Genomic DNA, 13,507 nt, shown 5'->3' with positions numbered 1-13,507 from the left:
ACACACACACACACACACACACACACACACACACACACACACACACACACACACACACACCTTAGCCCAGCAACCAAGTTGGGGGTGGCTGAGGTGGTGGTGGTTGAGGAGGTGGGGTTGGAAAGGAGGAGGTGGTGGTGGAGGAGGTGGTGGATGAGGAGGTGGGGTTGGAAAGGAGGTGGTGGTGGTGGAGGAGGTGGTGGATGTGGGGTATAAAGGGAATGTTGGTTGTTGCTATTTCAAGATAAGAGAATCATGTTGGATTGTTTTTTTTTCTAGCGAAGCCGAACTTCTGGTTTGAAGTTACACCTCAGCGAATTGGAAAGCCTGTTGGAAGAAAAAGGAAAGTACATGAGCTGGCTGCTTGTGTGTTCAAGGTGTGTGTATGTGTTTGTGTGTGTGTGTGTGTGTACGTGTGTGTTTGCATGCATGTGCGGTGTGTTTGTTTGCTTTGAGTCTGCTTCAATATCTCCATCTCCGTCTTGCTGTATGGGAATACATCCTCACATTCTAGCATATTGGTTTATGAGTATGTGTTTGTGTGTTGTGTGTGTGTTTATGTGTGTGCGTGTGTGTGTGTTTTTTTGAGAAGTATGCGTGTGTGCGTGTGTGTGAGGAACGAAAGGATTGTCAAAGTTCTGCAGGGGTTGAGTTGCAGTGTTTTTTCTTTTCGCCCATTTTTCTTTATTTCACGGGGTCAGCAAAAAAACACTCTTTCCTGTCGAGAACAACGGCCGAGTTCTGGAAAATGATCCGTTCTAATTGCTGTGTGAGATGTGAGAGGAACGGCCACGGCGGTGGTGCGAGGCCAACCCCCCCACCCCGGTGGGACGGGGTGAACAGGGGGTCGAGAGCGGGGTGAACCAGAGAACAGTCTGCTGGTGACGCATCCCGTCCTGGTGTTGTTCCGTCTGCGGCGGGGAGGGGGTCCTCAGGACGCCTCCTCTATCTCCGACCAGAGACGCACTGGGCTGCTGCTCTTTGGTCGTTCAGAGGATACTTCATCACTCTCGTTCTCTGCGTCTGTTGGGGGAGCTGGAAGAGATTATCAGGGCAGCTTCCTGCAGGTGGTCTGAGGACAGGAAGCACAGAGCGGCTGATCACAATCAAAGCTCCCACAATGCATTGTGCCCGCACGGTTGGAGACGAGGGAGCCTCAGACGCTCTCTGCTAAATAAATAGTGGCGTTGTGACCCACAAAGGCAGAATCTAATCAGGAGGCTCACAATGGAAGCCCTTGGCTTTGAAGCGTGATCAGCAGTTCTGTGGATGAACCGCGGCGCTCTCCATTGTTCCACGTTCCACGCAAGCGCTCAGGAACAGAACAAGGTCACACCATCTCATTAGTCCCTCATTGAGTCCCTCATACGGGGGGATACGTGGACGTTCACTGCACCGCCGCGGCCGCAAAGAGGCCGTAACCTGCACCGCAAAACGCAGCTCACAGAAAGGAAGAAGCAAACACAGAGAGGGGAATTCAATCTCCTCTCCCGCTTGGGGCGTGACTCCACCGCCACGAGGATCTGAAAACAAGGACCGCTGCGATTCCCTTTGAATTGATCGACATGGCCGTGGTCGGGCCCTTGTTGATGCCTCTGTCGAGTGTCCCTGTGTGGGTGCGGGGCTGGGGGCCCTGGTGGATGTCTTTGTAGAGTTTGTCATACTGGGGGCCCGAGGTAGAGACAGGGCGATGGATGTTAGTTGGATTGTTTCAGGATGTTAGTTGGATCAGCGCTGTTGATAAGGAAACATTTCACTACTCCCATCCTCCCCCCTCCTCCCTTCCAACTCCCTCTCCCTCCCCCTGACCCTGTTTCCCTCCCTTCCTCCCTCCCTCCCTCCCTCCTTCCCTCTCTCACCATGTCTCTCTCTCCCCATCCCTTTTTCACTCACCCATCTCTCTCTCTCCTCACCTCAACTTTGAGGATCACTCAAACGTTAACACACACAGACGGCCTCAGATACACACACACACACACACACACACACACACACACACACACACACACACACACACACACACACACACACACACACACAGTACTCCCCCCCCCCCCCCCCTGTTCCACACACACTCATGCCTCTGCATCTGAGCTAATCCCAGCGGTGTAATCAATGTGGAAAACTCTCGGCGTCAGCGATATGACGGCATACAGCAGCCCCGCATGCATACCAACCAGACCCCCCCCCCCCCCACACCTCACCCCCCTCCCCCTAACGCCCCCCTGGCGCTAACAGCGGCGGCCGGAGCGCTGGGAACGCCGTGTAATCAAAGTGGGACGGGGGGGCGGGGCCCGGTGCCGGGTATCGATGAGGCTGTGAAGCCGCACTTCAAAGGCCCTTTCCCGCTCTTTCTCCCGTTGCTTGTTCTTTTTCCTTTTTTTTTTATTTCCCACCGATTTTTTCAACCCTCCCTCTTTCTCTCTCTCTTTCTCTCCCTCCCCTTTCTCCCTCTCTCTCCTTCCCCCTTTTCCGCACTCTCCGTCCCTGTCTCTTTATTAGTGCTTTCTTACCCCTATCTCTCTCCCCCTCTCCCTCGCTCTCTCTCCCCCATTTCTTTATGCCGGCGCCCAGCAGGGGAGTAAAGCTAGCACAGACTGGTGGCGGTTCTGAGCAGCTAGCCGCTGCATGCTAATGTCCTTGGAGCTAACTCTGTTGTGGCTCAGTGAGGGAACTTCAGAACGCCTTATCGCTCACCAGCGTGATGGAAGGATATCCCCCTGGGGGATACACACACACACACACACACACACACACACACACACACACACACACACACACACACACACACACACACACACACACACACACACACACACACACACTGTCACACATCGACACGCTAATCCACAGCCAAACAAGTGCACTCCACCACAGACGCTGGTGCAAGCACATCATATCTAAAGCAGCGCCCGCTCCCCACACTCTTGTATTCTTGCAAACACGCCGGCGCTTTGTGCCCCAGGAAGAGGACTGGCGGCAGCTCAGCGCGGCGTCCCACTGCATACCGATGGGCTGTTGGTCTGCCGTGATTGGCTCGCTGCACGGCCCGCCGCCCCAGAGCCGTTCAGGCGCCGTTAGTTTGAAGGCATTTTACACTTGATCGACTGACGCTGTGCTGTGGCTCGCGCTCACTTTGGCCCAATCAGAGGCGACCGGCGGGGCGGAGGTCTCCGGTTCAGACGAGCTCCCCGTGTCCCTCATATCACCGCTCCCATTACACCGCCGCCGCGCCCAGAGAGCTGACACGTTTATACGCTACGAACCGCCGCGCATAAAACAACAACAACCCATTTCAGAAGGACACACTGTGCCTGCTGTCTTCAGGACGGCCCACTTGACCGTCTTGTATTCCCGTGTGGAGGACTGCGGCACTGGTCCGGCCGTCTCCACGCTGGGCAAACCTCTTCCCAGGAATTATACACTGGGCCGGAGTCTTTACGGATCAGAGCGGGGAAATCAATAGAGCAGTAGAGAGTGAGAAGCCATTATCAGACGCACAATGCTGGACTGTGCTGCTGTTTGAACGCCTGGTGAAGCACCTGGCATTCCTTCAATATACCCCTGTACCTATATATATATAAAGAGAGATGTATATCTGAGTCTATAGCATGTCTACTCAGTATATAGAGAGACGTATATTATCGTCTATAGTATGTCTATGTATATATAGAGAGAGACTATATCAGGTCTATGGTTTGTTTATGTATAGAGAGACGTATAACTGGGAACATATATAGAGAGCGAGATAGATGAATATCAGGTCTAGAGTATGTCTATATAGAGAGAGACGTACGTCTGGGTCTATAGTGTGTCTATATATATGTGTCTAAATGTATATTTATTTAGAGACAAATGATATGTCTGTGTCTATATGTATATTTCTCTAGGGAACCATTCTATATCTGTCTATCTATAGATCATAGATGCATACGCTGATCTGCATGGGTCTCTGTTGATCTAAACCAGACTTGGAGAGTTTCCTTCATCTCTTAAATCAACACGGTTTACACGATACAAGGTTGTAGGATACAATACGGCCACACAGTAATACGCAGTAAAGCGGAGGTTTTAAGCAATATGATCGTTATCATGGAGGGCTTTTCAAGTTTTTAAATATTGACTGAAGAAGGTTTTTTTTTTTTAATCAAAGCGAGTAAATCATTCATGGTTTCAATAGACGGGTTTCCAAGGACCTCTCATTGAACAGCAGCTCTACTAAATGAACTGGTTCTGTTCTGTTGCTTAGACACCAGAGAACTCAAATAGTAGAGAGAGCGAGAGAGGGAGAGGGAGACAGACTGAGAGGGAGAGAGAGAGAGGTGACTGACGTTTGCTCCTTGCACCGCGTCTTCATTGATTTAATTTCAGCCAGCGTTTGATTCGCTAGATGATAACCCTCCTCACCCTCTCTCACCCCTGCTCACCCTGAGCAGATTGGCTTGACATGGATTTCTCTGTCAGGTCAAAGAGGCCCAAAGACCATAATAGTTTTTTGTATTACTTTTTATTTTGGGCCAGCCAAACACATCCAGTCATCCATCACCTTCTGGTTCTCCCCAGCAGTGATCACCACCACAGGCTCTATGCTGATGCACACACCCCTCTGCCAGGGGAGGTGCTCCTGACAGACATGATGACACCGTAGTCATAGTCAGCCCGAGTCAACAAAGAGCAGCAAATGACCATTCAGTACGACGCCTGAAGCCAGCGGTCGACCGGTGCTCCTCCTCTGAGGAGGTCTGGGCCCTCGTTACGCTGCTGCTCATCAGGGCTCTAATTGCCGTCTGAAAGGTATCGCTCGCTGCTGGGCTGATACCTCCCTGGTAGGAAGGGACAGCACAGGTTTCCTGAGGCGTTTGCCTCCACTCGCTCCCCAACTCTACTCCAAATTGGCCCAGTTGTGCAGAACACCGCCGACTGGGAGAACGTTGATAAGTTAACAATCTGCTGCCTCGGGCTGAGATGCAGGAGGAAAGAGGAACTCTCAGGTAAGGTAATTAACCTCAGAGTTAAAGATGGCCAAACAACAGTTTTCCCGTAATGAATTGGTCGGCCCTGTATCTGTATTTGTCGAGACTCACTGTGGCTCAGCACTGATCTTAAATATAGAGACGCCTGGAAAGAGAATCCCAGATCGGTCCTACAGTCACTATACACAAGAGAGGCTCCATGCCGCTGGTTTCAATCTGCTTTTGGATAACAATTATTCAACAACAAGTCTTCACAAGCCATGGCAACTCAGTGCCTAACTAGCTCGCGCTGGCCCTAGACACCGCTGAGCCCTGAGAGGAATCTCTGTCACTTTGGTTCAGTGAGGAGTGATCTCCGGCCTTGTCTCTTTAAAACTTTACTCCAGGAACACGACCGGGACAACCTGCCAAACAGGGTAGAGGAGGAGGTGAGGAGGAAGGGAAGGAAGGAATTGTACGTGGCGATGGCTGGAAGAGAAGGAGGGGAGAGGGAAGGACGATAGGAGGCATGTTGGACAAGTAGGAGGGAGGAGATGTAAAGAGGGAAGGAAGGAGTTGAGGAGGTCAAAAGTTTGCAGAAGTGTAGATGTCTGAAGTGTACAGCAGAGGACGATTCAAAGGCGTCCTTTTCTTCTTCAAACAGTGGAGACGGGGTCGTCCAGTGGGCGTGGCCTCCTCCAGACAATAGTTCTGGGCGTGAATCCAACGTATCTTCATCTGTAGTCATGGCTCGGCAGAACTCCCTAATCCTACCTGCTCCTCACTCGGAGAACACGTCCAGCCCCGCGGGGGAACTCATCCACCATAATGACTCTGAAGCCAAAAAGGAGGATATTCAAGTCACTCCGGATGAAATCCTCCGCTAAATGACGAGTACTTGTCTGTACACACAGGTCCGCTTTCACACAAACTGCAAACACGCACACACACACAGACACACACTCAGATACACACTCACAGGCACACACAGGAACACACACACACTCACAGATACACACACAGACGCACACACACAGACACACTCACAGAGACACAGCCATAGGTACTCATAGGCACACAGACACTCACTCACACAAACACACACACACGCACACACACACGGACACACACACGCACGCACGCACACACACACACACACACACACACACACACACACACACACACACACACATACACACACACACACACACACACACACACGCGCCCAGGCGCGCGGCCTTATCAGGTGGGGTTCGTCTGATTGCCGCGCCCCTCCCCTGTGATTCGCCGGCTGCGTGTGTTTGCTCGGCGCTCAGGGTAACAGGTCTTTGTGCGGCTATGCTCCGGGCCTGCCAATTACCCGCGCCAAAGCCGAGGGGTAATTAAAAGTTGTGCGGGGTTGAGCGGTGCGACGCGAGGACATGCAGAGCGGCGGCGGGGCCGTGTGGGAGCAGGCCGCGCCCGCCGAGCAGTCGCTGTGAAATTGGTTTGTTGGCCCGGTGGCGACCTTTGACCCCTCGGCGCGGGCGCCACCGCCGCCCCTCCCCCCTCGCCGTTCCTCCAGACGGGGAGAGAGGAATGAAAACAGATTGCTCATACCGGCCTCCACAGGTGGTGGGTAATGGTTCTGTTCCCTCCAGGCCTTGCTCAAGAGGCTGTGGGTGATGGTTCTGTTCCCTCCAGGCCTTGCTCAAGAGGCTGTGGGTGATGGTTCTGTTCCCTCCAGGCCTTGCTCAAGAGGCTGTGGGTGATGGTTCTGTTCCCTCCAGGCCTTGCTCAAGAGGCTGTGGGTGATGGTTCTGTTCCCTCCAGGCCTTGCTCAAGAGGCTGTGGGTGATGGTTCTGTTCCCTCCAGGCCTTGCTCAAGAGGCTGAGGGTGATGGTTCTGTTCCCTCCAGGCCTTGCTCAAGAGGCTGTCGGTGATGGTTCTGTTCCCTCCAGGCCTTGCTCAAGAGGCTGTGGGTGATGGTTCTGTTCCCTCCAGGCCTTGCTCAAGAGGCTGTGGGTGATGTTAGGGTTGACTGTCGGCTCACAGCTCCTCTCTGGCCAGCCCAGTCAGCGGGTCTGAGTCTGCTCGCTGATGAGATCTTTGAGAGGACTCTGGACGCACAGAGAACTGTACACGCTGAACGCCCAGCAGCGAGAGGAGCACAGAACCATGATCCATACGCACACGGTCCTCAAAGCGCTCTGTTGGAGTTCCACTGTGCACCTCTAGAGGAGTGCAGTGAAGGGGTTCCAGATGTACTGAAGCAGGGAAGGGGTTCCAGGACAAACACAAACACACATATACACACACACACACACACACACACACACACACGCGTGTGCAAGCATACAGGCACACAAACACAATCCCAAACACATGCTTGCACACAAACGCACACACAAACACGCACACACACACACAATCACACACCACTGTTGACACCACTGATGCCTTGCACAGGGTGCATGGCAGCAGAGCAGGGTCTTACTGTCAGCGTGCCGAGCGACACTGCGGGCACGCGGCACAAGGCGAGGGGAACGTCGTTCCTAATTCATGACGTCCTTGGTGCATATTGATGCGCCCGCACCTTTCCTTCTCCATGTCCCAGAGAAGACAAAGAGTGAGGAGGGAAGGAAGAAGTGAAAGGTCAAAGGATTCAAGGAAGGGACGGAAGGACACAGGAGGGGAGAAGGAAAACAAAATGAAGAGACAGAGAAAGAGGGAGATGGGAGGAGGCACAGAGCAGAGAGTGGACAAAAGAAAGAGAGAGTAAGAGAGGAGGACAGGAGAGGAGGCGGTCAGGTGGAAGAGAGGAAGGCAGTGAATTACACCGAGGATTAAGAATATAATCCCTGCTCCACTTTATGAAAGCAGGCTGGCTAAGGACCGCTAACCAACCATGAGTTCATGGAGCACCTGAACAGTGTACGGCTGTCCCTGAACCGGGAGCCTGCATAGGCTGACATTGACCTCATAGTCATGCGCCATCATACCTAGGAAGGACCATCCTCCCGTCCCATCCTGTCGCTCATGTGGAGTGGAACCGGCTGGCCTGTCACACGACATGTGTCCTGTGCGAGGCAGGACATACACGTACATACATGAACACGGCCCGCAGGGACAGAGGGCGGGGAAGCGTGAGGCATGGCTGTTCTATGTTCCCCCATCGCAGGGGAAGAGTCGTATGAATAATGGAAGCTCTTCATTCCTGCCTTGATGGGTCCTGCTTTGTCCGACGTTATCGTCCATAGCCCCGGAGCACGTAGCGATGCTGCGATGCGTCTGGGGACCCGGGGATCCGACGCAGCCTTCAGCGTAGCTACCGAGGTAATCATCGTAATGGCCGCTAATGGCCTTTTAACAAAGCGCTCACCGCCGCAGATTGGTCGTGTACACAGAGCGCCACCTGACCTTTGTCTCTGTACTCGCTGGGAACGCCGTGATTGTCTTCCTAGGTGTACGTTGCCGCGGCTACGCGCAGGGTTCCCGTCCCCCCGTCCCCCACCCTCTGCTAGCTTGGCTCCCAGAGGGTTTCAAACGGCGCCAGCAGCTTAGCTCGTGGAACAAGAAGAGAGAGAGAGAGGCAGCAATTGTTTTCAGGGTTTTTTCCGCTCTCTCTTTCTCCCCTTTCTCTCGCTCATCTGGCTGACTCATGCCTTCGCCTGGTTTAGAAGATTAGCTCATGTGCCTTTCTCCCTTTCTCTCTTTATTTCTTTCATTATTTCTTACTTTCATTATTTCTTTCTCCCCAGACTCGTTTTGCCTCGTTCTCCTGGACTATCTCTGGAAAACGAGGGAAAAGAAATCTGGCTTCAGCAGTTTTCTCATGATGACCCCCCCTCCCTCTCTCTCCCACATCCCCCCCCCCCCCCCCACACACACACCTCTCTCTCTCTTATCTGGGGTGGGGAGTTTGAGGGGGAGAATGTCTCTGAACTCGTTCTGTGTTGTCTTTTGTAACTTTAGAAATAATAATAGCGGCGGATAAAATGCCTAAATAGGAGCCAATGCACAACGCCACATTTCACTTGCATTGGATGACAACCATGCAGGGCTAACGTTGCTACAGATATGCTATCATATAACAGTGTTTCAAATGCTCACATTGCTAGCAATTCCCACAGTGCTAACAATATTTTCAGTGCTAGTACAGCTTACGTGCTAACAATGTTCACAGTTCTAACAATGCTAACAGTGCTAAAAATGCTAACAGTGCTAACAATGCTCCCAGTGCTAACAACGCTTTCAGTGCTAAAAATGCTCTCAGTGCTAACAATGCTCTCAGTGCTAACAATGCTCACAGTGCTAACAGTGCTCTGTGCTAACAGTGCTCTATGCTAACAATGCTCGGTGCTAACAATGCTCTCAGTGCTAACAATGCCCTCAGTGCTAACAATGATCACAGTGCTAACAATTGTCTGTGCTAACAATGCTCTCAGTACTAACAATGCTCAGTGCTAACAATGCTCTCTGTGCTAACAATGCTCTCAGTGCTAACAATGCTCTCAGTGCTAACAGTGATCTGTGCTAACAATGCTGTCAGTGCTAACAATGCTCTCAGTGCTAACAGTGATCTGTGCTAACAATGCTCAGTGCTAACAATGCTGTCAGTGCTAACAATGCCCTCAGTGCTAACAATGATCACAGTGCTAACAATTGTCTGTGCTAACAATGCTCTCAGTACTAACAATGCTCAGTGCTAACAATGCTCTCTGTGCTAACAATGCTCTCAGTGCTAACAATGCTCTCAGTGCTAACAGTGATCTGTGCTAACAATGCTGTCAGTGCTAACAATGCTCTCAGTGCTAACAGTGATCTGTGCTAACAATGCTCAGTGCTAACAATGCTGTCAGTGCTAACAATGCCCTCAGTGCTAACAATGATCACAGTGCTAACAATTGTCTGTGCTAACAATGCTCTCAGTACTAACAATGCTCAGTGCTAACAATGCTCTCTGTGCTAACAATGCTCTCAGTGCTAACAATGCTCTCAGTGCTAACAGTGATCTGTGCTAACAATGCTCAGTGCTAACAATGCTGTCAGTGCTAACAATGCTCTCAGTGCTAACAGTGATCTGTGCTAACAATGCTCAGTGCTAACAATGCTGTCAGTGCTAACAAAGCTCAGTGCTAACAATGCTCTCCTTCCCCCTGGCTCAGCAGGCCATTGCAGACTGAGCAGAGCTTCTCGGCATTGACCTATTTCTCCCATTGCTCTCAAAACAAACTGCATCTCCTCAGTCTTCAGCCCAAAACCCTCCAACCCTTTATGCTATAAATACAATAATATAATCCCTGAGAAATGCTTCATTTCTACATGAAACACAATTGGGCTTTGCTGGGATTTGCATAAATCCATGCATGCATGCATGCATACTGTATTACGTGCATTTGTTTATGTAATGTTTATTCATGTACATGACATGTGTTTGTTAATTATGCAACCCCCAAACACTTCAGTATGTAAATTACTGTATTAGCCGTCCTCTTCTGATTTTACGATGAACCTTATCAAGGCGACAAATTTGATGTTGGCCACATGTTTTTGTTACAATCATTATAATTGTCTGATCTCCTCTCCTCTGAAAACACAGAACATAAGGATGTCAAGCTGGCAATTATTTCATTAAATTATTATTAATCATGGTTTGACAATCACTGTTGTAGTTGCTTTCAGTGTTGTGCAGGCTAGCGTTAAAGGTTAGCGTTAGTTGTGTTAGCATTAGGGGTCAGTGTTAGTTGTGTTAGCATTAGGGGTCAGTGTTAGTTGTGTTAGCATTAGGGGTCAGTGTTAGTTGTGTTAGCATTAGGGGTCAGTGTTAGTTGTGTTAGCATTAGGGGTCAGTGTTAGTTGTGTTAGCATTAGGGGTCAGTGTTAGTTGTGTTAGCATTAGGGGTCAGCGTTAGTTGTGTTAGCATTAGGGGTCAGCGTTAGTTGTGTTAGCATTAGGGGTCAGCGTTAGTTGTGTTAGCATTAGGGGTCAGCGTTAGTTGTGTTAGCATTAGGGGTCAGCGTTAGTTGTGTTAGCATTAGGGGTCAGCGTTAGTTGTGTTAGCATTAGGGGTCAGTGTTAGTTGTGTTAGCATTAGGGGTCGGCGTTAGTTGTGTTAGCATTAGGGGTCGGTGTTAGTTGTGTTAGCATTAGGGGTCGGTGTTAGTTGTGTTAGCATTAGGGGTCGGTGTTAGTTGTGTTAGCATTAGGGGTCAGTGTTAGTTGTGTTAGCATTAGGGGTCAGTGTTAGTTGTGTTAGCATTAGGGGTCAGTGTTAGTTGTGTTAGCATTAGGGGTCAGTGTTAGTTGTGTTAGCATTAGGGGTCAGTGTTAGTTGTGTTAGCATTAGGGGTCAGTGTTAGTTGTGTTAGCATTAGGGGTCAGTGTTAGTTGTGTTAGCATTAGGGGTCAGTGTTAGTTGTGTTAGCATTAGGGGTCAGTGTTAGTTGTGTTAGCATTAGGGGTCAGTGTTAGTTGTGTTAGCATTAGGGGTCAGTGTTAGTTGTGTTAGCATTAGGGGTCAGTGTTAGTTGTGTTAGCATTAGGGGTCAGTGTTAGTTGTGTTAGCATTAGGGGTCAGTGTTAGTTGTGTTAGCATTAGGGGTCAGTGTTAGTTGTGTTAGCATTAGGGGTCAGTGTTGTCATTTGGACTGGGATGGGAACAATGGACAGGTGGATGGAGGGAGAGGTTCGACCACGCACCCTGTTCACCTCACTACATTAGAACTACTTTTCACAGAGACAGCTCTGAATGGTGATGGCTAGCATTGGCAGAATCCTATAGGTCTTGTGGTGAATACCCCGTACGCTGTGTGTTGTGTTATTAATTAGGCTTGACCTAGAGGCCAGTCCTAATGGAAGGAAATAGATTGGCTAAGTGTCAACAGTACTACCAGACATATCCCTTTATATCAATAGAAATGCATTTTGCATTTCAGTGGTACCCTGGTCAGCTGACCCCGGGTCGTTGGTACCCTGGTCAGCTGACCCCGGGTCATGGTTCCTGGTCAGCTGACCCCGGGTCGTTGGTACCCTGGTCAGCTGACCCCGGGTCGTTGGTACCCTGGTCAGCTGACCCCGGGTCGTTGGTACCCTGGTCAGCTGACCCCGGGTCGTTGGTACCCTGGTCAGCTGACCCCGGGTCGTTGGTACCCTGGTCAGCTGACCCCGGGTCGTTGGTACCCTGGTCAGCTGACCCCGGGTCATGGTTCCTGGTCAGCTGACCCCGGGTAGTGGTACCTGGGTCAGTAGTACCGGCACTAACCAATGAGGACAGCCCGTTGACGACAGTCATCTGTTGTGACAACGCTGAGCCCCCCCCCCAGCCGCGGTGTGTCGGAGTGGATGGCGCCCCCCTGGGCCCGCTGGCTGACGGGGGGGCGCTGTAGCGCTGCGTCTGATCCCGGCGTGTGAACTACAGCGTGTCTGTGGTCACAGTGTGTTAGCACGGTGCGTGCGGCGCACTCCCCGCTGCGTTAGCACGCGCCGCTGATCAACAGACGACACATACTTTAAATGATGCTTCGAAATCACAGGCTGGCCGACACCACGACGACAACAACAAAGAGGTTCTATGTTTGTAGTTGTCCGCCAGCCTCTAGCCTTTCCTCTGGGAGGACTCCATCCTCCAGCCTCTAGCCTCTGGGAGGCCTCCAGCCTCTAGCCTCTAGCCTGTAGCCTCTAGCCTCCAGCCTCTAGCCTCCATCCTCTAGCCTCTGGGAGCCCTCCAGCCTCTAGCCTCCAGCCTCTAGCCTGTAGCCTCTAGCCTCCAGCCTCTAGCCTCCATCCTCTAGCCTCTAGCCTCTAGCCTCCAGCCTCTAGCCTCCAGCCTCTAGCCTCCAGCCTCTAGCCTCCATCCTCTAGCCTCTAGCCTCTAGCCTCCAGCCTCTAGCCTCTAGCCTCCAGCCTCTAGCCTCCAGCCTCTAGCCTCCAGCCTCTAGCCTCCATCCTCTAGCCTCCAGCCTCTAGCCTCCATCCTCTAGCCTCTAGCCTCGGAGTCTGTTGAGAGGCTGAGGGAGAAGGAGAGAGGCCACAACAAAGAAGTAGAGGGGATAACTGTGAGAATGAGCGCTTATTCATCACTTGGAAAAGGTGGGAAAAGGAGCCAGAGGTAACAATAATACGAAGTAAGCAAACATGACACAGAGACTCAGACAGAGACACAGGGAGATAGAGACAGAGGGAGACAGAGACAGAGGGAGACAGAGACACAGGGAGACAGAGAGAGAGACATAGGGAGATAGAGACAGAGACACAGTGAGACAGAGACACAGGGAGATAGAGACAGAGACACAGGGAGACAGAGACACAGGGAGACAGAGACAGAGACACAGGGAGATAGACAGAGACACATGGAGATAGAGAGAGGGAGACAGGGAGACAGAGACACAGGGAGACAGAGACATAGGGAGATAGAGACAGAGACACAGGGAGACAGAGATAGAGACAGAGACACAGGGAGATAGAGACAAGGGACAGACACAGGGAGATAGAGACAGAGACACAGGGAGACAGAGATAGAGACAGAGACACAGTGAGACAGAGACACATGGAGATAGAGAGAGGGAGACAGGG

The 13,507-nt window shown here is 51.3% G+C and overlaps 1 protein-coding gene across 1 annotated transcript in view; it reads right to left on the bottom strand.

Moving 5' to 3' along the window:
• The window catches only part of LOC132445701 (uncharacterized protein C2orf16-like), a 12,093-nt gene extending 8,889 nt beyond the window's left edge, over nucleotides 1-3,204 (bottom strand). The window contains exons 1-3 of the mRNA XM_060035816.1: nucleotides 3,136-3,204; nucleotides 1,566-1,663; nucleotides 957-1,072 (exon numbers count right to left, since the gene is read on the bottom strand). Of these exons, the coding sequence (XP_059891799.1) occupies nucleotides 957-1,072; nucleotides 1,566-1,663; nucleotides 3,136-3,204 (283 nt within the window). The remainder of the gene's footprint in view (nucleotides 1-956; nucleotides 1,073-1,565; nucleotides 1,664-3,135) is intronic.
• Nucleotides 3,205-13,507: the final 10,303 nt, after the last annotated feature.

Source organism: Gadus macrocephalus, chromosome 17 (genome assembly GCF_031168955.1).
Source record: "Gadus macrocephalus chromosome 17, ASM3116895v1".
In the NCBI taxonomy this organism is placed as follows: domain Eukaryota; kingdom Metazoa; phylum Chordata; class Actinopteri; order Gadiformes; family Gadidae; genus Gadus; species Gadus macrocephalus.
This window is presented reverse-complemented; position numbering and strand designations above follow the sequence as displayed.